Consider the following 22,510-nt stretch of genomic DNA (forward strand, 5'->3'; position numbering starts at 1 on the left):
ATAGAGCAGCCCGTCAGCTTGGAGAAGCGGGCCGTAAGGGCAGGCTTGGGGGCACAGCTGGATCAGCGTCCCCCAGAGGCTGCCCCTTCCCTCTCAGAGGAGTCCAGAGTCCCTGGGCCCAGCCATGCGGCGTCTCTGCAGGTCTCGCATCACCCGCTGCCCGGCTCGCCCCTCCCCCCGCCGAGCAGGCGCACAGCACTTGTCCCGGGCGGCCTGGCTGTCCCTTGGGGAAGGCCTCCCTGAGATTCGTGGTCCTCAGGACCTCAGGACCTTCTCTGCAGGTGGTACGCGCTCTCCAGACACCGAGCCCGAGGTGAGCTTCCCATGCACAGATGAGGCCCTGCCCCTCCCCTCTGGCCAGAGCGGCCCATGAGGGCTCTTCATCCAGCCCTGTCCAGCGCCTGCCGCGCATCTGCGGTGGGCCCCACCATGCGTCATCTCCCTGCGTCTCCACCACAGCCCTGGGAGGGGGTCTTTTCAGCCCCACTTACAGACAGGAGACTCAAGTCTCCAAGTGTTTGCTCAACGTCACACAGCAGTCAGGGCCAGCCCAGTCCAAGCCCCTGGTCAGGCATCCCCGCCACGCCCAGCAGCCAGCCCACCGCCCTCCGCAGCGCTCCTTCCCGCGCCCTGGCCCGGGTGTGGGTGTCATCAGGGACCTCTGGGGTCAGGCCCGACATGCCTTCTGGGAACGAGAAAGGGGGAAGAAGGGAGAAACCGCCCTCGCTATTCGACAGCCTGTGGGAGCCACGGGGGTGTGTGATGGCTGACCACTCAGGCCTGACCTGGGGTGCCCTGGGGGTTCCCTGCCTCCCAGGGAGCTACGTCTGCTCCATGGACAGAGCCACCCACTTTGGGGTGCTCTTCCCATGACACTGGAAGGTCCCAACTGGATTCCCAGCGTCCCTGAGGCCATGGGGGTGTTCATTCATTCAGGGGGTAGGATGGGTCCTGGAGACCATGGTGGGGCTGGTTCTTTCTGCGTCGGGCCTTGCTGAGGGGAGTGGGAGTGAGAGGATGTTCCAGGCAGTGGCACGGGCAGCTCGGGGAACATGACAGGACGAACACAAGAGCCGGGGGGTCGTGGGGAGCGGCGAAGGGGGCGGTGCTGGCGGGCTCTGGAGCCAGTTCATGGGCCGTGTTAGGGAGACTGCATTTAGTCTTGGTGACGGTGGGGAACCGCAGGGTGACGGGCACCCTGCCCAGACCCCCTCAGACCCCTTGCGGCTGGTTTTGTGCAGCCCCCAGCTTCCACGCGCTTCTGCTTCCGACACCCGCACCTGCCGCTCTGCTTAGGACGCTGTCCTCGGACGCTGGAACCTGCTTAGCGCGAAGACGCAGAGCCCCGCAGGCCTGGGGTGTGGGGAGGAGGCGTGCCTCTTAGGGTTCAGTTACACTGGCCACGGACAGGGCCGGCCCAGGCTGGGTGTTGACATTTTCATGCTTCTAAGTGTCTGGGTTTGGGGGAGAGGGCGTTTTTCATTCTGGTAAGTGGTTCTCCAGAAGGTTCTCTGTGGCCTGGCGCTGCTACCCAGACTGAGCGCTCCGGCTCTTGGGGGCTGGGCAGCGGGGCCTCCCCAGGGAGGTGAGGATCCAGACTGCATGTGCCCCGCAGGCTGGGGCCTGGGCTATAGGCAGGAACAGGATGGTGAGGCCAGGCGGGGGCTTCCAGGCCCCGAGCCTCAGACACCCGCCTTTCTGCCCATTGCCCTTTGGCTATGGGGACGGACTGGCCCCACCCCCGCCTAGATTTCTAGGACAGCTCGGGCATGCCTGGTGATGCCACACAGCTCCCGGGTGGTCAGAAGGAAGGAGGCCACTTGCTCGTCTGCTCAGGCAGTTGGCTGACTGTTCCTGTCCCTGCCAGCTCCCAGCATAAGGCCACCACAGGATGCCCCTGACCTCAGGGGGCTCACAGTCTGGAGGGAGCGTCACACAGGCAACCAGACAACTACAGTAGAGTGTCAGATGCTCCGATGGGGTCGACACAGGTGGCACGGAGCACAGAATGGGCACCTAACCGAGGTGAGGGCTGGGGAAAGGCTTCCTAGAGGAGGTGACTCGTTCCTTGGGAAGTGAGTCCCAGAGAACCAGTGGTCGGTGCAGGGCAGCAAATTCAGAGGCCCGCAGGGGCAGGCAGGAAATGTAGGGGACTGACTGGGCCTGGTCTAAGAATAGGGAGGCAATAGAGAGTGCTGGGAGTGTGGTAAACCAGAAGCCGCTTGCCTCGCTCAGGGGAGCGGCTGCCACACCGCAGCAGCTCAGTTTTGCCTGCGGAATCCCGGCCCATTGTTACTGAATCTTTCAGATTTTCAAAAGAAGCGAAATTTCCAGCTCCTGTTCTTTAAAAACACTATGTGGGCCCAACCACACATGTCCAGGGGCCGCCGGTTTGTGACTCTGGCCTCACTGTGCACAGGACTTGGGCAAAGGCTGAGGTGGGGGCTCCAGCCAGGGCTGGGGGTTCAAGGGACCTCGTTTGTCAGTGTGAGGGAGTTTCTCGAGTCCGCCGACGTGCTGCTGGGCGGCCGTGCGGCACCACCCACGCATCTCTGCGTGTCCCACCTTTGTTCTCGGCACCTCAGGTGCCTGCAGCCGATGGGCAGTGAGAGCCGTGCAGGAAGCAGCTGGTGCGTCCGGTCAGTTCTGGTTAACAAGGTGCCACCAGGCTGAAACACGCCGTAAACAGGCCCGTTTCCTCCCTGCGGGCAGAGGGGCCCCAGGGCGGGTGCCAGGGTCCACGGTGAAATCCCTCCCCGCTGGGCTCAGGCCCCCACTGCCCTCTGCCCGGCTGCTCCCGGCCGGAGCAGGCCTGGCGCTGGGTGCTGGCGACCCCGAGGCCCAGGTAAGGAGTTCTGGCTTCTCCGCCGTTCTGCCTGGGCACGCCCAGCCACGGGAGGCTGTGCAGCTCCAGTGTGGACCGTTTCCTCGTTCATTTCCTCTTTCATTTTCCTCACTGGTTTTTCACAAACACCGCGCTGTCCTCCGGGCGTTAGTCAGAGCTGGCAAACACTTGCAAGGGCCCGCCTCTGGCCTGGAGCTGACCCAAAGGCAAGGTGCACCCCTGCCCGCAGGGCTCTCGGCCTGGCCAGAGGTTGACCAGAACATCAGTGATTCCCAGATGCAGAATATGTCCTGCGTGCCAAGGGGAGAATCCCTAAAATGAGCCCGGATTTAAATCCAGACGCAGAGGATTGAAGTCCCAGCGCTGCCATTTACCGCCTGTGGGACTTTGGGCAAGTTTCTCCCCCTCTTGGGTCTGTGTCATCACCTCTAGAACAGGCCGGTCATGGTGCCCATCATGGGGCGTTGTGCAGGGTACGTGGGAAATGCTCCTCAAAGCCCTCCCTCAGCAGCTGTGGGGGCCAGTGCCCATGTCCCCCTAGTGCTTCTGGTGCAGTGTCTGTGGCTCACCCATCCCCCAAGCCAGGTGAACTCTGCCCGCATCCCAGAGCCTGCCTGCTGGCTGGGTGGGACCTCCAGTCTGCGGCAGGTTCCTTCCCCTGCCTCGGGTTGCACACCAGGGCTCAGAGCCTCTGGGACTGGTCCAGCAGGTGCCTCCTCCTGGTGGGAGAGACTCCTGGTCCTTCCCAGCTGGACGATGGGTCAGCCAGGGTGGGCTTCTGGGCTCTGGGGCGCCACCTGCCTGAAGGAAAGGGGCATCCCGGGACCGCCCAGGCTGCGAGGTGGAACACACAGACGTGGGCCTCCCCTCTCTCTGGGTAGCACCCCTGGCCCACCCCAGGCCCCACGTGCACTTGCAAGGAGAGTGTGTCTCCCAGGTGGGGGCACAGGAACCCTCCCTCATCTTTAGATCCCCCTCCCATCAGAGGCTGGAGGGAGGGGGAGGGGGAGGCAGCCAACCTGCGATGCCCTGTCGCCTCCCGGGCTGATGTCCACTGTTAGTTCCGTGAGGGGCCCGGCTCACCAGGGCACACCTCTTTCTCATTTGCACAAAGACTCCCAGGGGGAGGGGGTGCTCTGGGGGAAGCTTACCTCTCCCCCTTCCCCACCCCTGCCCGTTACAGATGAGCAGACAGGCAGACGGACGGGAGAGGCCCAGGCGCCCGCCAGGAAAGGGAGCTCTGGGGCGCGGCCACCTCCCCTGGCAGAGCTCTGACCTCAAGGGGGATCCCAGGCGACAGAAGCGTGTCCCCATCCCCTTTCCAGGCCAGGGAGCCGTGGTCCTGAGGGGCCCGAGGCGAGGACTGTCCTAGGCCTGGGTTTTTCTCTCAGGATTTGTCCCCCTCTGATTTTAAAGCATCCCAAGAAGTGCGCGTCTGCGTGAGCCGGTTGGGCGGGGGGAGGGCAGGCCTCGCCCATCAGTGGCAGGAGGGGCCCCCGGGCTGCAGGGTCCCCAGGTGGGGCTCGGGGGCTCCGGGCTGGCCTGTACCAGGTGTTGGGCCGAGTCTGGGCCCAGGCACGTGGTCTGAAGGTGGGCGGTGGGAGCCGAGGGTCTGGTGGGTGGGGCTGGGGGACACAGGCCTGAGGCCTGAGCGGGTTTCTGGAGGACAGGGATCTGAGGCTGGAGCTGATGACCGGTCCAGGCAGGACGGCACAGGGCCTGGGTCCTCGTCTCCGGGGTGGCCTCCCTGCAAGCAGGGATGGGTCAGAGTCCCCTCGCGAAGCAGGGCTCGGCGGACCTTGGCAGAATGGGACGTGGCTCCGCGGGGAGCAGGTCCTGCGTAGGTTTCTGCGTCAGCAGCAGGCACAGCGGTTCCCGGAGGTGCCCGGGGTGTCTGCCCAGGCCTGGGCCTGCCCCGCCCGCCCTGCTCCGCCTCTGCAATCTGTGGCAGTGAGCACCCTCCTGGCCACCCCACTGCGAGGTGGCACCTGCCAGCAGCCAGCTCAGGCCGGGGATCGCTGGCTACCCCATTGGGTCCCAGCAAGCTGCCGTCTTGACGGTGAGCGTCCTGGGCCAGCAGGTGGACGGCAGGAAGCCCCGTGCCACAGGTCTCATGTTTGGGCCACGGCTGGTGGCAGGAATCCCATAATCAGCCTTCAGAAAAGCGTGGATGAGGGCGGGAGGCGGCAGATCCCAGGCACCCTCCCCCGGGCGTTTGCCGGAGGCCATGCTCTGGCCTGTACCGTCTTAGAAACAAGCACCCTGGCCCTGGCTCTGGGACTCCTGGGGCTCAGATGGAAAGATGCCCTCGGCCCAGCTGAGGTCACCTCCGGCCCCATGTGAATCCAAGCCCTCTGTCCTTTTCCTCCAACTTCGTCAGCACAGCCCGGAGTTGGCGTCAGTCTCAGTGGCGTCACCCTCCCAGAGCCACGGCCCGGTTCCCTGAATCCACGTGGCCAGCCCGCCCCAGTGCCCGGCCCTCAGCCACCAGGGGTGTGGCCGGCCCTTGGATAACAGTTGGGACAAGGCCGCATGCCCCTCCCTGTGCGGGCAGTGCCGTGGCCTCTGGTCTCAGGAGCCCCTGCCCGGCCCTGCCCTGCCCTGGAGCACACCAGGTGGGGAGCTGGTGGTGGGCGGCGCTGTCTCCTCGAGAACTTCACGGGGAGAGGCTGCACCTCTGTCCCCTCGGTCGGCGGAACCAGGTGGGCACGGAGACGGTCCTTGCTGGGCGTCCAGCTGCCATTTTCCTTGGGCTGGTACAAAGATCGTCCCTGTGAGGCTGTCCAGGCTGACACAGATTGGCCTTGTTCTCTGCCTCTGTCATTCCCTCCTTCCCCCGGCTCAAGGGGCGTGAGGGGGCGGAATAACTAATGACAGGCGGCGCCCTGCTGGGTGGGGGCCTTTGTTCATTTACTGGTTGGCAGACACTTCCTGGGTGCCTGTGTGGGCCAGGCCTGTGTGGGTAGCCACTGGTGCAGGAAGCCTGGCCCCTCCGTCTAGGCAGCCCAGGTCAGTTGGTGCCCAGCCAGAATGGTATGAGGGTTTGGCGGGGGCAGGCAAGTTCTGGGTGCTCAGAAAAGAGAGCAGCTCGCCACGGAGCATAGAGTTGGAGATGGGAACAAGTGGGTGAGGCTTTGAAGGATGAATAGGAGTTTGCAGGTGGAGCAGGCCCTAGTGGTCATGCCATTCCAGGACGTAGCGTGGACAGAGGTGTGGGAGAGCGTGGAATGTCTGAAGAGCAGTGGGCCCTGGACACTGGGTGACTGGGAGGACACCCAGTTGGGACGGATTTGTCTGCTCTGCTGAGGAGCTGGGCTGTGACATGGGTGATAGGGAGCCGCAGCAGAGTTTACACAGGGAGAGGTGGGAGCTGTTGACAAGACGGGGAGGATCCACACAGGTCCCCAGGCTCAGACTCGGCCGGAGACACCTGGACACCACCCACACACAGGAGCCCAGGAGAGCAGAGGCACCTGCTGCCCCTCAGCCATGCAAGCACCCAGGGAACCTGCCTCTGCCTCCAACTTTGGGGAGGGACCTGAGGGCCATGCTCAAATGGATGGCGGGGGCAGGGATCCAGCCTCATGCCCCCTTTTCCAGAAGCTTCCCTGACCCCCGCACATCCCCCCATAAATTCCCTCAGACCCTGCACCTTTTTCTTCCCTTCCCAGCCCTGGTCACGACTGTGTGGGGCTGGACAGTGAGCCCTGGGAGGGCCGAGGGTAGGAGGCCGAGCCTGGCGTCAGCTCGAGGGCTGGCACGTGCAGGCGAGGTGCCAGCTGCTTCATTCTCAGAGTGACCCTGAGAGCCAGGCCATGTGCCCACCTTACAGATGGGGAAAATGAGGCTCAGGGAAGTGAAGAGACAGCTGGCTGGGGACAGAGCAGGGAGCCCACCCTGTGTGGGCCTTGGGCAGGAGAGGCGCAGCCGTGACCCCCATGGGGGCCCCGGCCAAGCCTCAGCTGAGCCTGTGGGTGCAGGGAGAGGGGGCTTCTCCTAAGTCCCAGTGGGGCAGAGGGGCGATCAGGGCACAGCCCGCTCTCTGCTCCCCATCTTTATGTGCCCACTTTCTCCTTTCTGTTTCTGTATCTCGCTTCCTTCCCTCCATCCCTCTCTCTGCTCCTCTCCCTCTGTGTGTCTCTCTGTCCCCTGCTCTCTCCCACCTTCTTTCCTCTGCTGCTCTGTTTTCTCCCCATCTGTCTGCCTGTCTGACCCTCTCTCTTCCCTCCCTCCCTCCGTCTCTCTTCCTGAGTGTGTGTGTCTCTCTGTGTCCTCTGTCTGCCTGTCTGTCTCTTCCCCGCTCCCGTCTCAGCCCTCCCGGCCCAGCCGTGCCCGCCTCTCCCCTTCCTTCCCCACGCGTGCAGCCCTGTCCTGGCAGGGCCTGCTCAAAGCCAGGGGCGTCTCTTGGCCCCTTTGTCCATTACCCTCTGTTTCTGTTCCCACTGCCAAAGGGCATGTGCTTGCTGGGTTTCTTGGTTCAGCTTCTGTAGTGTGACATCTTTGAGGCCCCATGGGTTGCAGGTCACTGGCCAGCGTGCAGTGGAGGCCTCTCCTGCCCAGTTAGGCCATGCATAGCTGTCTCGGGGGCTTCGAGGGGGGCGGGCCCAGGATGAGTCCCCTCCATGTACCCCGGCTCCCTGAGAGCCACAGCCCACAGCAGTATCACGTAATTAAGACATGAAAGTCCACGATTTTCTCTGTTGGCAAACAGCGGCCGGCTGCTAATGCAATCCTTTCTTTTAATGGATTCTTGAATTTAAATGATATGTAATTAAACCTAATTAGCCACGTACCCATTCGGCTTGGTACCGTTCGCTGGGGCCGCCTTGAATCTCATTATGAAGCATCTTCTTTTTCTTTTTCTTTTTTTTGCTGTACGCGGGCCTCTCACTGTTGTGGCCTCTCCCGTTGCAGAGCACAGGCTCCGGACGCGCAGGCTCAGCAGCCGTGGCTCACGGGCCCAGCTGCTCTGTGGCATGTGGAATCCTCCTGGACCGGGGCACAAACCTGTGTCCCCTGCCTCGGCAGGTGGACTCCCAACCACTTGTGCCACCAGGGAAGCCCTATGAAGCATATTTTATGGGCGGATTTTTTCTTCCCTCTTGGGGTGGAGTTCGTTTGACTGGACAGTAAACCTGGCCCAGGGGCCAGTGAAGGTCTGAGGAGGACAGTCCTGGGCCAGCCGCCCAGGGGATGACGGGGATGACGAATCGGGGTTGCGGGGGGGGGGGGGTTTGCTGGGAGAAGTTCCGGTTCTTTGAGCAGCCACTGGCCTCACTGTCGAGGAGAGAAAAGTCAGGAATCTGATGGGAACTGGTGGGAGGGGGCACAGAGTGGGGACAAGGGGTGTCAGCGCCTGGGAAGGTGCAGCCTGAAGATGTCCCCCTCCCCTGACAACCCCTCCTGAGTGGTGGCTGGGGCACTGCCCTGTCAGGGAGCCGGGCCTCGGGGCTGCCCTCCAGCCCCAGGGGCAGCTGAGGGAGACCCATAAGGGCGCACCCCGGGCCATGCAGGGCTGCAGCCTCACGCACACAGGCCAGCACGAGGCAAGGCCATGGGCCAGGGGGCCAGGGCGCTGGTACCGCCACTGGGACGTCCCCTAGGGTCCCGGCCTCCCTGCCCCTCCTGCTGGCAGTGCCTGTGGTTACACTCGCCCCCCCCACCCCCACCCCCCAAACTCACTGTCCTCCCTGCGCCTCGGGTGCTGATGTGGATCCGTGTGTCCCTCTGTCGCCCCAGCAGCCTGTGCGCCCAGGGCAGGGCCCAAGGCCGGGTCCTGGCCAGACTCCCTGCCTGACGGCTGACTGCGTCCTCACGGGTTGTGATCACCGTGAACGCCCGCACGAGGCCTGCGGGGCCCCTCCAGCCTCGCGTGTCTCCCGCGCTTCTCCCGGGGTTACCTTCATCTAGAGACAGGGACGCCGCGGCGTGGAGGCGTGCGCGCTCACCCAAGGTCGCCAGGTGGGTGAGGGGTGGAGCCTGTTACGCTCAGGGCACAGATGAGCAAACTGAGGCAGAGAGATGGTTTGCCAGGGGTGGGTTTACTGCCCATTCAGGTGCTCCGTCTCCATTTCTCAGAGGGCGCCTCCTGCCCACCTGCCAGCCCAGCTCGCTGTGCCCTGGGCCAGGCCGGCCCCTCTCAGGTGGAGCCGCCCAGAGAATTATCCCCTCCCCCACCTGCTTCGGAAAGACCCGAGGGAGGGGGCACCCATCAGTCTGTACAGGGGAGGAGTTGTCTGCACACCAGGAAGGCCTGGGTTCCCAAGGAGGAAGACCCTCCCGCAGGAAGGGCTGTCCACAGAGCACCTGGGTGGCCGGGAGGCCGTGAGCGCCCGCCGCGGGGAGGACCGAAAGGAAGGGGCCCACGGAGGGTGGACAGCCGGGACCAGGGCTCCCCAAGCCTTTGTTGCAGAGGCCCAAGAGGCAGCTGGTTGAGGCTCGCAGGCCACCTGTGGTCTCTGTCGCACATTTTCTTCTTTTTACAAAGTTTTAAAAATATGAAAACCATTCTGAGCTCAAGGGTTGTACGAAAACAGGCTGCCGGAGGAATGTGACCCATAGGCCATAGAGAATAGCCGCAGTGATGGGAGATAGACACCTTATATATGTGAGATTGTATGCGACCTTTTTAATTAAATTTTCGAGGTATAACATCTACCTCAAGCGTGTTACATATGCATGTTTATGTGCATAGAAAGTGCACTGAAAATGAAGAATGCATTTTCCGCCATGTGCCACCCCTGTAACCACCACCCAGGTCAAGACCTAGAACACTGCCAGCACCCCCACCCCGTTCCCCCAGGAGGGAACCATCTTCTGGCCTCTGCACGGGAGGCTGGTTGTACCCGTTCCCGAACCTGATACAAACAGGTGGTCTGGTTTGGGGTCTTCGCGCCTGGTTCTCCTGCCCGTCGTGACGTCTGTGGGGGGGGGGGTGGGTAGATGCTGCAGCGTGTGGCGGGTGATTCACTGCGGGTGGTGGTGTCCTGTGCTGCTCTGACGTGTGCACGTACCACCCTCTGTCCCTCTGTTCTCCCGCTGACGGATATTTGTGCAGTGTCTGCCTTTTTGCTATTGCGACTGAAGCTGCTCGGAACATTCTAGTACGTGTCTTTGGTGAACACGTCGATGCGCTTTTGCTGTGTTGCACACCTAGGAGTGGAACTGTGTGTCACAAGTAGGTCCCCACATGGTTTTCCAGAGTGTGTGCCACATACAACCTTTCGCTATGAACAAGTGAGTGTTTCAGCACTGATGCAGAATAACGTGGGTCTTAATTCCCACGTTCACTGTAGACTGTCTGGATCTGGCAAGAATGAAATAGTGATCCCTTCAAGTACCTCCACTGCCACGAGAGAGCTGCTGATCCTGTGGGTGGTGGTGAGGGTCCCTGTGCACTCGTCCCCTTGTCTTGTCCCCAAGGCTCGTGTTTGGGGCCTCACCTCTGGTGGAGTCATGTGCCCTCCGCGGCGCCTGTCTGTGAGTGTCGATCCCTGAGCGGCAGGGTGGCCCCGCTCGAGAAGACCAGAGGAGCGATGCCTGCCGGCCCTGGCATCTGTAGGTGGCCTGTGTGTGGAGTGGGCGCTGCCCACTGTGACCTTCTTGGGGGGGTGGGAGTGCCCAGTGGCAGCGCATGCCCTTGGAGGCTCTGGCGCCCAGAGTACCGCTGGGAATCAGAGGAACCGGGTCAGATGCCCGGCTCTGCTCTCCCTGCGGCATGGCCTCGAGCAAGTCTCTGAACCTCGCTGAGCCCCCATTTCCTCACCTGTCAGAGGGGGGCACCTGCCTCCTCCCCGAGGATGGAAGGAGAAAATGATGGGAGACGTGGGAGGGCCGTGCCTGAGGACTACAGCAGGAAGGGGGACGGTGCAGAGTCAAAGGTGGGCCCTCCTCAGTCATAAGGAGTGTCCGCACTTCCCTCCCCCTACACCCCTGCCCAGGTCCCAGGCCTCAGCAGCCCCTGGGGAGGGGGCCTCTAGGCTCCTGGGCTGTAAAAGAAAAGGTGCCGTTGCCCAGGACAGCATTTTAGGGTCACGTGCTTCATAGATGCCAAACCCTTCAAAGGGGCAACTTGACTTTAATGATGGTGTCAGAGCCAACTTCAACCACTTCCTTCCAGGCCAGGGTGGGGGCTTCCGAGGTGAGGGCCCGGTGCTGGGAGGGTGCCGTGTGCTTTCCCAGGGCGCTTGGGTCAGACCTTGGGGTAGTCGGAGTGGCCCCTAACCCCGCCGAGCTCCAGCCCGCGAGCAGTGGGACGGCCCTTCCTGTCGCCAGGACACCACGCTCCGGTTCACAGCCCTCCAGGCTGCCCCCGGCCCCCGGGATGAGGTCCCAGTTCCTCCCGCAACTGTCAAGACTCTGGGGGACGTGGCCTGGAGCCCAGCCCGAGCCCCTCCTCCCTCCTGTGGCCGGGGCCCCAGCCCCATTGCAGTTCTCCTCCGCCTCCATGTGTCCACCTGGAGCCCTGCTCTGCTTCAGGACCCAGCCCGCAGCCCCCACCGTGGAGCACCCACACGGGGTCCCCTGGGTGCTGCACGGACCCCACAGGCACCCCCACGCGCCGTGTGGTCTCGCTCCCCTTGTCCTCAGCATCCAGTGGGACCTCAGGGAATCCAGCAGGGCCTGGATGAAGGCTTTGGGAGCTTCTAGCCCCCCAAATCTCAGCCAGAGAGCAGCTTTGCCAGGAGCCTTCCTCTGCTGGGTGGGAGCAGCCTCTGCGGGCGCTGAGCAGATGGTACATGAGCCCCCTGGGGTTTGGGCAGGAAACTCAGAGAAGGACCGAACTCAGGGCCCCGCTCTCAGAGGTGTGATCCTTCTGCTGGCAGCACGGACGGAGCAGGGGCCAGTGGTCACCGCGACGGGGCTCCGAGCAAGCTTCCAACGGGAGGGGCACAGGGAGGAGTCTAGGTGGACGGACAGTCAGGAGGGACGTGTGTGTGCTCTTGAGTTGCGGCGGCCGGGCCTGGGGCGTGGGGAGGACAGGGACAGCCGTTGGCCAAGACCAGCCTGCCCGATGGGGCACAGAAGGGCCTGCAGGTCTCCCGAGGGCAAGGCCGGGCCCGTGCCAGATGCTGGGGGGCAGTGGCTTCGCAGGGGTCACCTTGGGGTTACTGATCCACTAACCTATGGTCCTGCTCTCTGCAGGCCCAGTGACGAGCACCACCCGGAAATAAAGGCTGATGGGTATGTGGACAACCTGGCGGAGGCTGTGGACCTGCTGCTGCAGCACGCGGACAAGTGACAGGCTTTCTGGGAGGGCCCCTAGCCTCCTGCCGCCCTCTCCTGTGCCCACACCATCCGAGGCACTGCCCCCTGGCCTGGACGGGCAAGCGAGAGGGTGCCAGCCAAGCAGTTCTGGGCTGCCCTGCCCCTGAGCCACCAGCCCCTCCTCCGTCTCCTTCTGCCGACCCCCCTTCCCTCCTCCTCTCCGGGCACACCTCCCAGCCTCCTGGGTGAAGTTTGATCCCCACCTGCTGGCCCAGCCCCTCCCTGTGCTTCCCTAGTGGAAGTCAAGAGGTGGGGCACAGCTGTCGAATCCCCAAACCCGTTCTCTCTCCAGTCGGCCAGACCTTTCAATGCGCTACCGAATCGGACTCTGGCGTTTGCCCCCTGCCTCTTTTCAAACAGCCCTTGAGTTTTAGGGAGGCGCCTGGAGAAAGCGGGGACTCCCAAGCAGAGTCCTTGCGGCCAGAGCCGAGCCAGCCTCCCCGGGACTGCCCAGCGGCCCCTGCCCTCACCTGGTGTCAGAGGGACCGCTCAGCACTCCCCACGAACCCCCCAAACAATGCAGCCCGCCATTTCTATCCCAAGTCACCTCTGGAACCCAAATGGAGCGGCTCCCAGGGGCACTTTAAAGACTGCCGTCCTTCGAGCAAGAATTGTAAGCTCTGGAATCCAGGTGGCAGGTGGAGGGTACCTTCTGGAGCCTGAACTCGATAGACTTGAATGTGTCACACCCAGGAAACTAACGGTTAAATCAACTCTCTGCCCTGACCCACGGCGACTCCGGCTCTGACTGCGCGGGGTGGGCGGCAGGGAGGAGGCACTGTCCCTGATCCTGCCCTGGACTTGAGCCCCTGCACGTCAGGGGGCCAGGGCCCTGAGACACCTCGCCTGCCTCAAACCCTTTGTTTAACAGAGGGGGAAACTGAGGCCCCACGGGGACCAGGTGCACAGGGCAAGCGTGGGCCTTCCCTCACGCAGCAGCCCGAGGTGGCGGGCAGTGAGCCGCGGGCTTCCCAGATTCACTCACGGCCCAAGTTTCAGGTTTCAGCATCGATCAGCAGAACAGATAACTTGAATGCTCTGTTTCTCCCCAAATCCATCCAGAACCCACTGACAAATCTCGGGAGACTCCTCGTGAAAGAGGTCGTGAGTCTTCCGTCACGGCATTTCCATTAAACGAAGGCAGGTGATGATAGAACGCTTCGCCCTGAACCTGAGTCCCCAGCACGGGAGCAGGGCCGGCGGGGGTCTGTGCGGTCCCCAGGCCTTGCCCGCCAGGCCGGCCACCATTAAATCAGGATTAGGAAGAAACGGTGGTAGCTGAGTCTCTTCAGCAAGATGAGGCCACCGGCCAGGCTCGGGTCACTGGCTTGCAGGGGAGGAGGGGCGTTTGGCCTGTTAGCTGGCAGATATGCAGATGGCCTGCCCCTGGACGGAGTCCCCTAATTCCAGCTCGTTAGGTGACCAGCGCAGTGTGGGCAGCAGGCACCAGGGCTCGGAAGGCGACTGTGCGGGGACGGGCCTGCAGCCTTCTGTTGGGTTTGTTCCCTCTTTTCTTTCTTCCTTTTTCGTGGGCTGCCCTTGCCTGCTGTCCTCAGCAGGGGCTTGCAGGCAGGGCAGTATGGTTCTGGAGGAAGGAGGCTGGGGGGGTCCCGCTCTCCATGGACAAGTGGAGCCTCCCCTTGCGAGCTGCTGCCCAGGAGTGAGGACGGAGAGGGACTCAGGGGCAGCAGGCGCAGACCCCTGCTTTGGGTGGAGAACACGCTGCCCCCCCGAGCTGTGGGTTCTGTGAAGTGGACACTGTCATCTCCCCATTTTACAGGTAAGGAAACTGAGGTGCAGGGAAACTGACTTGCCTACGGGCTGACGGCTGGCAAGGATAGAGCCGAGGCTCAAATCAAGGTCTGACCCTGCATCCCATGCCCTTTCTAGTCCCTTCCACGATCCCTCCACAGGGGATGACCTGCGGTGGTCCCGGTGGCTGTCTTTCCAGGCGAGGAGCACCTTGGCATCCTCCCAGTGGAGATGAAATGTGCCTCGGGATTGAGGTCCAGCCCTACTCTGGGGACGCCATGTACCCCCGAACCTCAGCTATCCCATCCTTCCCTGAGCCCTGCCAGGGACCAGGCCCGGCCAGGCCAGGCCAGGGTGCCCCGTCGCCCCACTGGGGATGCTGACCCCTCTCCTGCTGCGGCGCCGGGGGCTGCCCAGAAGTGAGGATGACCTGCCTCACCCCTGGGTCCTTCCAGCTGTCGGGCCCTGGCCTGATGCCCACCCTCCTTCCCCACCCCCAAGCAGGACAGTTCTCGGGCCAGAGATAGACGGAGCCACAGGCCACAGGTAGGGCTGGAGTTCAGAGCTGGCAGTGGCCTGAGGACCTGTCTGTGGTCAGGAGATGCGCCCCAGATCTGCCACAGGGCCAGCAGACACTCCAGGCTCTCGGGCCACCCAGCAGAGCTGCTGGAAGGGGGAGGGACGGGTGGGGCAAAGGAGAGGGCAGGACGGGGGCACAAGGGCCTCACCTACCCCCAGATCTCCCAACTCAAGCGTCCACATGGTACCAGCCCTGTGTGAAAACCCGATTCAAACTGGGTTAATCCAGCCGGAGTTTATCATCTACGAGGCTTCCAAATCCAGGCCTGGCTGGATCCGGGTCCCAAGAAAGTCCCAGGCTGACCCTGGGGCAGGGCAATGGCGGCTCCAGCCAAACTCGCACGGGAGAGGAGAGGGGCATGGCACCAGGAGGGCATCCACACCATCCTCTCGCTGCCCTGCCGGGAGCTGGGAGCCAGGCTGAGGGGTCCGAGTCCTCGCCGGCAGGTGTGTGCCCACCATGGGGCCCAGACAGCTGCGGCGCTTCTCTCCTCCTCAGATCAGGTGAACGAGGTCCCTGCAAAGGCCTGGCCTACCCGCTGGGCCATGCCTGCGCCTCTCGGGGGAGCGGGCGGGCAGCGGCAGGAGGAAGGGGCACAGGGGTGGGGACGCTGGGAGGGACACGCGTGGGCGCCTGCTGGGCGCTCACGGTGCCACCTCCACCCAGCCTGAGTATCCACTAGGTCCCGCCTTCCCGCTCAGAACTGTCCCGCTTTAGATGAGAAACAAACTGGACACTTTGTATCATCTCATTTTTTCTTAAGTTTTGATTTTTTTAAAATAAGATTATAAAAGCAATATGTTACTATAGGAACATGAACAGAAAAGTTTACAAAGGAGCCACACGGGTCACTCAGAGCCTGACCACTGTTAGTATCTGGACACATTTCCTTTCACCCCTCTTTCCACATGGAGATAAATGTTTTAACACAGTCTGGACTGGACTGTCTGTCTAGTGTGGTACTGGGGTTTTTTTAGTGTTGATTCTCTCATTTAAGCCCTGAGAGTGTTACAAGCCCTGTCTGCATATGAGGAGGCTGCCTGGAGTCAGCGTATGTCCTGGTGGCCCATGTCAGCTGCAGGCGGTCCACAGCGGGGCCAGGCCCAGAGACCTGCAGCTGGACCCAACGGCAGGGCATTTGAGCTGCTGCCCAGTGAGCCCCAGAGCCTGTGCCCAAGACGGTGTCCTCCCCCTGCCACAGGGGAGGCACCACTGGGTGAGCTGAGCCAGGGAGATAAGGCTCCACCCGGGCCATGGCCCGACAGGAGGGCCGGCGCCAGCCCCAGGTCCAGACCCGAGCACAGCCAGGGTTGTCACCTGAGCGGGGCAGGCAAGGAGCTATTAGGGCTGTAGGTCCATCCGGGGCCACTCTGTGGAAGCCTCCCCTGCCAGTCATGGGGGACGCGAGGCTGGGTCCCGGGGCCCCTGGGCTTTGGGGCTGCAAGGCTGCACCTCACACCCCCAGCTTCTGCCACAGCAGCCTTGCTTCACCTGCTTCGTAATCTAGACGTTCATGGACCATTTTGTTTGAAGAAGGAACGGCTGCTAAAGAGAGAACAATAACAGTCTGGACGGGGTGCTCTTGTGTCTCGTTCCCAGGGGGGCATCCCCTCAGGACCTAACAGATCTCCAGGCAGAACCTCTGCGGTCAGATGATGTGGGCCAACCTTGGGTTATAGAAATGACAGACGCCTCCCTAAGCCTGTCCTCGAGGCTGCAAACATCCTGGTCTCCTGAGCTTGGTTAGCGAGGGGTCCCTGACTTGGGGGCCAGGCACAGGGACCGTGTGCCCTGGAGCCCACTCTGAGCTGAGCTGTGAGTGCTGGCGACCCCTCGGCCCGAGCAGCACAGATCTGAGCCGTGCTGCCCTCCGAGGAGCGTGGGGTCCCAGCCTCCGCCCCCTCCCTGGTGACCCTGGTGGGCAGGGGGCCCCGCAGGCCCACAGGGCTCCAGGCCAGGCGCCCTGCAGCAGTGCATCCTGGAGCAGCTGCTGCGTGGCCTCGCATGGCAGGCATCTCCAGCCGGAACACACAGGTACGAACCGTCCCGGTGCTGGGGGCCCCCGCGATCACAGCACCCCCAGCGTGGTCGCGCACAGCCTCCTGCACCTGAGCGTCTCGACAGCTCTGAGATGTCCACTCTCCCCGTCTTACAGACCTGACCCTGCGGCTCGGAGGGGATAGAAGGGCCCAGGCTCCGCCCGTGCCAGTCCAGAGCGAAGGGTCCCAAAGGCAGAGGGGGGACCCTCCGATCCGCCACACCCAACAGAAAGCACACAGCCGGCTCCCGGCAGCTGGGTATTGAACCAGGAAGCTTTATTTACACAGTAAAAGTAACAAGCAAATTCCTGAGAGACTAGAGCGGCTCTAGTGCAAGACAGTCGCGGCCCGTGCGGAGGACAGGCTGCGGTGGGTGGAGGTGGGGGACAGACCCAGCGCCTCTGCACCCAGCGCTTCGCCCCGGGCAGGGGCCTGGCCCAACACTGCCCGTCCTGGCCGCCACACTTCCTGAGGCTCCCCAGTGCCCACGAGGTACAGCTGGGAAAGCGCACACGGCCCGAGAAACCGCCGACTCGCCGTCCCCGCGCCCCGGGGCATCGCCCACCCCCGCACTGAAACACAATTTCTTTGCCAAAGAGACTATGCTAGAAGGTCAGACTATCCTACCTAGGCTACAAGATCTCCGCTGCGGTCTGGGATTTCTTTTTTTTTTTTTTAATCTTTTTCTCTTTCAAGAGGAATGGTTTTTTCTGGCACCAATGGGAGGGGTCGGGCCAACTGTGTGGCCGTGGCAAGACGCGGCACAACTGCCTACACGGAGGCACCGCCCTGGCCGGGCTGCCGCCCCAGCGCCGGGGTGGGGGGGTACCGCTCGCGCCCCAGGCCGCGGGGCCTGAAGCGGTCATCGTTCGGGTGACCGGCCCCGAGGCCAGAGCACACGCGACTTGAGCCTGCGGTGGGGCACCCAGGGCTTGCGCTGAGGGCCCCAGCAGTGCCAGCCAGAGCGCGGAAACGAACACGCCAACCCTGCCTGGAGACCCATTTGGATGTTGGGTTTGTTTGTTTTTCTAAGGTGGACTTCTCCTTTATTTAAATTTTCTTTCCGCGTACAAATTCACAAGACTTTCCTGCTACAAAAATTTTGCTGAAAAGTAAGGCTTTCTGAGAATGAAAATTCATATGCATGATCAGAACAAGCTCTCCTGTGGCCTGGATGTCGTGTCTGCCTGTGGGCCCTGGGCTGGACCCCGGCCTCCACCGTAAGGCAAGAGGGTTTACAGTAATGTAAACGGCGAGGCTGTGGCCCTGGCCCCCGGCCCGGCCCGGCCCTCACAGGCAGCAGCCCGTTAGTCCAGCGGCTCTAGCAGGCGCTCCCTCTGGAGTGAGCAGGGATGCCCGGGGACAGGAAGCCCCCCCTCCCCACTCACGACCCCGTTCTAGTCCTTCAGGGCCCCCGGGGCCGGCGGACGGCCTGGCACCGCCCTCCCTCCCGGCTCTGAACTTCCTCAGAGGCAGGAGTTCATGGGCTGCAAGAGGCAGGGCCCCAGCAGAAGTGAGGCTTGCGGGGAGCCCACCAGGCCGCCTGCTGCCCCCAGGGGCAGCCCGCTGGGGTCAGAGGATGCCTCCCTCCAAGACCAAATTCCCGGTGCCAGAGGAGCAGAGCACAGATGGCCTCTGGCGGTGTGGCAGCACCTTCTAGACGAGGTCTGCTGCCTTCAATTAAGACCGACATGAAGCCACTGGAAGGCCGTCTCTTTCTCTGAGAGGGGTCACTGGCCATCCTCTCCCCTCCCTGCTGCTGTCGTGAGCTTTGGCGAGGAGCTTCGGTTGGGGCAGAACAGCCAAGAGAGGCCTGAGGTGGCTGGAAAGGGCCAAACCCTGCCTTGGACTGGGATCCCTTCTGCCTTTGGGGTTGACAGGACCAGCCTGCGGGGAGGTGGGGACGATGGGGCCACTGCTTGTCCTTCCCTGCCACCAGGCCTGGGAAGGGGGGGAAGTGACTGGCAGGGTCCAAGGGCGTCACCTGCGCCACAGGCCCGTGACACCCACCCACCGCCATGTGCTCTCCCTCCCGGCCCCGAGGAGAGGCCCATCCTGGCTGAGTCTCGCCCCTGTCGGTGGGTGAGGGAGGCGGGATCCTGCTTGTCCTTCCCCGGGAAGGACTGCTGTCCTGCATGCGCCCCCTATGGCCACTCTTGGTGCGGCCAGGTGTCAACACCTCCCACCCCAGGCTTTCTGAGGCCGAGGGGCGCCAGCATGTACTCTGTGAATTCATACGTTGGTCGCTGGACGCCACCGAACAGCTGCCCTAGCCTCCTCTGGATCAGCTCTAAGACGACGGGCCACCAAGCAGGGGTCAGGTGAGACGTCCTTCCCCACCAGAGCCGCCGGCTGCCTCGTCCGACTCCCCAGGGGAACGTGCCTTTGGAGGGACCTGCCCAGCGCCCGCACACCCGTTACGCTCTACAACCTGAGGCTTTCAGCACAATCTTGGGGGGCCACGGAGTTGGGGTTTTCTGCAAGCATCTTATGGCTGGCTTTTAAGAAAAGCCAAGTATAAATGAGAACTTGAGCCCCCTCGCTTCTGATGTAAGAAAGTAAAGGTTTAAGTAAAGTTTCCCAAACATTGTCTCTCTCCTCAGTGGAAAGAAAGTCAGAGCTACTTGTACTCGACCTGCAGCGGTGAGGCATCCGCCGTGAACAGATGAGCAGGGGCAAAGTGACTCCGAGAGCGTCTCTGTCGCGGCAGCGAGCTCCGGAGAACGCACAGATGTGTTTAGCCTCACGGGAAAAAGAGCCACTCGCTCACAAGCCGACTCAACTGCTATCGTCTGAGGAAGGCGCCAAGCTGCTAAAAGCCAGATTCCAAGGCAGCAGAGCCCAGGGGGCATGTGTGCAAGCGGGGCTGGAGAGGAGCTGTCTGGGAGGGAGACGTCGCGGGGTGGGGCTCCTCGGCAACCCCGGGGGGCGGGGGACGGGGGGGCCCAGAGCCGGGGAGGGTACGCGCGCGTCTCGCTCTATGCCTGCGGCGGGGAGAGGCACTCGCCACCCTCTGCTCCCCGGCCCACCTGGCCCACCGACAACGAGCCTGCGCGTGAAGGCTGCGGGGCCCCAGAGCGGCCAGCAGACGCCCTCCGTCCTGAAACGAGCGCAGGGCCTGGGGCTGTGCGCCTGCACAGAAGTCCTGCTTCCTGAGGACGTTTTCAAGAGGTCGCCCTTTTACGGTGACATCGCTCCACTCGCCTGACACTCCATGACAGGTTGGTCACGGAGAGTGGCTGCCAGCTGCCGACCCTGCCAGAGCGGCCCCCAGAGCGGCAGGAGCCCGGGCCAGGCCGTCAACGCCGCAGGAGGGGCTCGTGGCTCTGCCTTTGCGGCCAACAGAGCCACCAAACGTCTCCCCAGCTAGACGGCCTCTAACGAGCGCCCCGAGTTGTTCCCTGGACCCTGAGAGTCCAGATGTGGAGGCCGCCCGGCAGCCCAGGGCTGCTGTGCCCCGCACTTGGCATTAAGGCTAAACGGTTCTGGTGTCACCACGGAAGGAAGCGTCTCCCGACCCCGCCCAGGCCCCAGGTGGGAGGCCTGGGAGAGAAGGCACGGAATACGACTGAGGGAGGGAGGGCGCTGTGGGCCAGCTCCCCCCCCACTGAACCTGAGCAGGAGGCCGAGAAGGGCCGTGACCCCAGAGGAGGGACCCGAGCCCGGGCGGAAGCACACAGAGCGGGCCAGCCCTGCCGCAGCACCACGGGACTGCCCAGCGGGGACGGTGGGACGCTTGCGCCGACATCCCACAGGAAAGAGGGGGAAGGAGACCGAAACCAAGAAGCTTCTCTCCCGGCCGTGGTAGCTCCACGGAGCGTGGGTGCGGTGCTGGTGAAAGGCTGAGACCCTGCACCGCGGGCCCGGCCAGGCGCCCGGCGGGAGAGGGGTGGGGGGAGAGGTGGCAGGAGGCCTATGGATTCTAGCGCACCCCCTGCCCTGCCCGCCCCGCCGCCAGCCGGGGCCTCTCAGTTGTTCTCTATCTGCTCAATGTCCAGCTCGCCGTCCAGGGAGCAGGGGCTATTGCAGACAGCCCCGTGGTCCCGCCAGGCCGTGCCCGGCTCCCCACGCCCACCACAGCCCTCGCCGAGGGCGCAGCCACCCGCCTCCTCGCAGCACGGCTCCTCCTGGCAGGCGGGGTGGTCGTCCAGGGACGGGGGCAGAGGCTCGGGGATCGGGGTCCCGGCGGGGGTCCTGCCCCCCGTGCCGGAGGCCGAGAGCAAGGCGGTCCAGGACCTGGTGCTGCTGACGTGGAGGGCGAAGGGGCTGTGAGGGCCACGGTCCTCCGTCCCCGCGCTCAGGCAGCTGAGGCTGCTGAAGGTCTGACCGTTCTGTGGGGGAGACAGACACACACGTCACTCAGGGTCACGTTCCTGGAACCGAAGGCCCGCACGCCCCAGCCAGCCAGGCCCAGGCCCCTGGGGCTATCTGCTGGTGGGCCCGCCGGGCAGCAGAAGACCACCCAAGTCCCGGCCGCTTCCCCGACCTGGACAAGGACAAGGATAACGTATGAAGAAATCCCCTGGCCGGTGAGCACCATGTTAATGAAGACAAAGCGAGGTGCAGTTATCCATCTGCAAATTGGCAAAGAGGACGAGCTTGCTAACAAGCAGTTCTGGGGGCACTGCGGTGGGGTGGGGGGAGCAGGGGCATGCCCAGAGCCCTTCACACACAACCTTTCTGAAAACGGATCTGAACACTTCATCAGGCAATTTCACTTCTAGAATTTTTATCTGAAGAAAACAATCCGGACGCATGCAGAAATTCAGTGACATGAACATTCCTCGTCACGCTGTTAAATTGAAAAGAAGAAAGTGACCCAGATTCCCTGCGATAAGGGTTCCATAAAGCATGTCTTTTCAGACAAGGGAAGCCTCTTTAGCCATTAGAAGAACACGGCAGGAGTGGATTTACTGACGCAAACGGAAACACCGCCAGGCCGCACTGCTGCACAAAGGGGGCACGGTGCCCGTGCCACCCTGTCGCCGTGATAGGAGGGGACATGGGCCAGGAGGGTTGGCTTGACATCCACGTGGTGCACATCAGAGCCACCCAGGGGGCCGGTTTCCACGTGAGCCCTGGGCTCCTGTGCTCTCAACAGGCACTCAGGTGACGGATGCTGCAGCCCTGCTGGGGAAGGGGCCAGGCTCACAGCTGGGGGCCACGGAGACACCCCTCAGCCTCCCTAGGCCTCAGCTGCCTCATCTGTAAGAGGCGAGTGATGGTCCCTGCCTGTCCCACAGGGCCCTTTGAGGCCCCGGTGAGAGAATGTGGCTGCCCAGGGCTCTGCACCCGTAGGCTCTGCCTCTGCAAGGGGCCAGCCTGGAGGAGGCAGCCTAGGGCCTGCCCGTGGCGGGCAGAGCTTGAACACGGCCCAAGGGCGCTTGGGGCCACCCACTCACAAAAGGGGGCAGGCCCGGCACAACGCACCCACGGGTTCAGCTACACAACAGCTCTCCCAGCTGAGCAGAGTCAGGACGGAGGGCTATGCAGACGAGGGTGCCCACGGCCCAGCCCCACCGGTCCCCAACAGGACCAGCAGCAATGCTGTGCCTTCTCGGGACGAGACAGGAGAGACGTGTGTCGAAGGCAGCAGGAGGGAGTCCGGGCTCTGGCTTCCTCCCTGCACACGCTGGGGACTTGGGGGCGTGGGGAGCACCGCACGTCTGCCAATGCCAAGGTCACAGGCCTGTCCTGAGGGCCCCCGTCCTTTCACAGGCGGCAGTGTCCGTATGTCACTTTGAAATAAAGGTGACCACCGGCTGTCACAGCGAGCAAGCCGCTGCACCAGCCTTGGCGGATGGAAAACGAAAGGCACCCTCTCTAGAGGGAAGTGGCCGGACCTGCCGCGCGCGCTCACCGTCCCCACCGGCGCCACGGCGGAAACCGCTCTGATGGGTTTGCTCGTTTTGGAATCCTTCGATTAACTGAGAAAGGGACGCTGGGGTACTGGCGGAGTGGGGGGCTCTGGGATTGAGGAAAGAAGGGCTGGGCCACCAATCAGACCTGAGATGCTGGCCCAGGTCG

General features: G+C 63.1%; 2 protein-coding genes across 6 annotated transcripts in view; one reads left to right on the top strand and one right to left on the bottom strand.

Moving 5' to 3' along the window:
• Window positions 1-19,088, top strand: part of LHPP (phospholysine phosphohistidine inorganic pyrophosphate phosphatase) — a 140,925-nt gene extending 121,837 nt beyond the window's left edge. The window contains exons 7-9 of one of the 3 annotated variants that reach the window (XM_082672938.1): window positions 11,990-14,947; window positions 16,044-16,478; window positions 16,600-19,088. In XM_082672938.1, coding sequence (XP_082529064.1) covers window positions 11,990-12,086 — 97 coding nt within the window. In that variant the 3' untranslated portion in view covers window positions 12,087-14,947; window positions 16,044-16,478; window positions 16,600-19,088. Of the gene's footprint in view, window positions 1-11,989; window positions 16,479-16,599 lie in introns of all 3 variants that reach the window. The other 2 variants (XM_082672937.1, XM_082672936.1) reach the window with 2 other exon arrangements.
• Window positions 11,608-22,510, bottom strand: part of FAM53B (family with sequence similarity 53 member B) — a 118,342-nt gene continuing 107,439 nt past the window's right edge. For 2 of the 3 annotated variants that reach the window (XM_082672933.1, XM_082672934.1), the window contains exon 5: window positions 16,739-20,814. In XM_082672933.1, coding sequence (XP_082529059.1) covers window positions 20,452-20,814 — 363 coding nt within the window. In that variant the 3' untranslated portion in view covers window positions 16,739-20,451. Of the gene's footprint in view, window positions 11,808-16,738; window positions 20,815-22,510 lie in introns of those variants that run through there. The other variant, XM_082672935.1, reaches the window with a different exon arrangement.

Source organism: Grampus griseus (assembly GCF_964374135.1).
Source record: "Grampus griseus genome assembly, chromosome: 16".
NCBI classification, from domain to species: domain Eukaryota; kingdom Metazoa; phylum Chordata; class Mammalia; order Artiodactyla; family Delphinidae; genus Grampus; species Grampus griseus.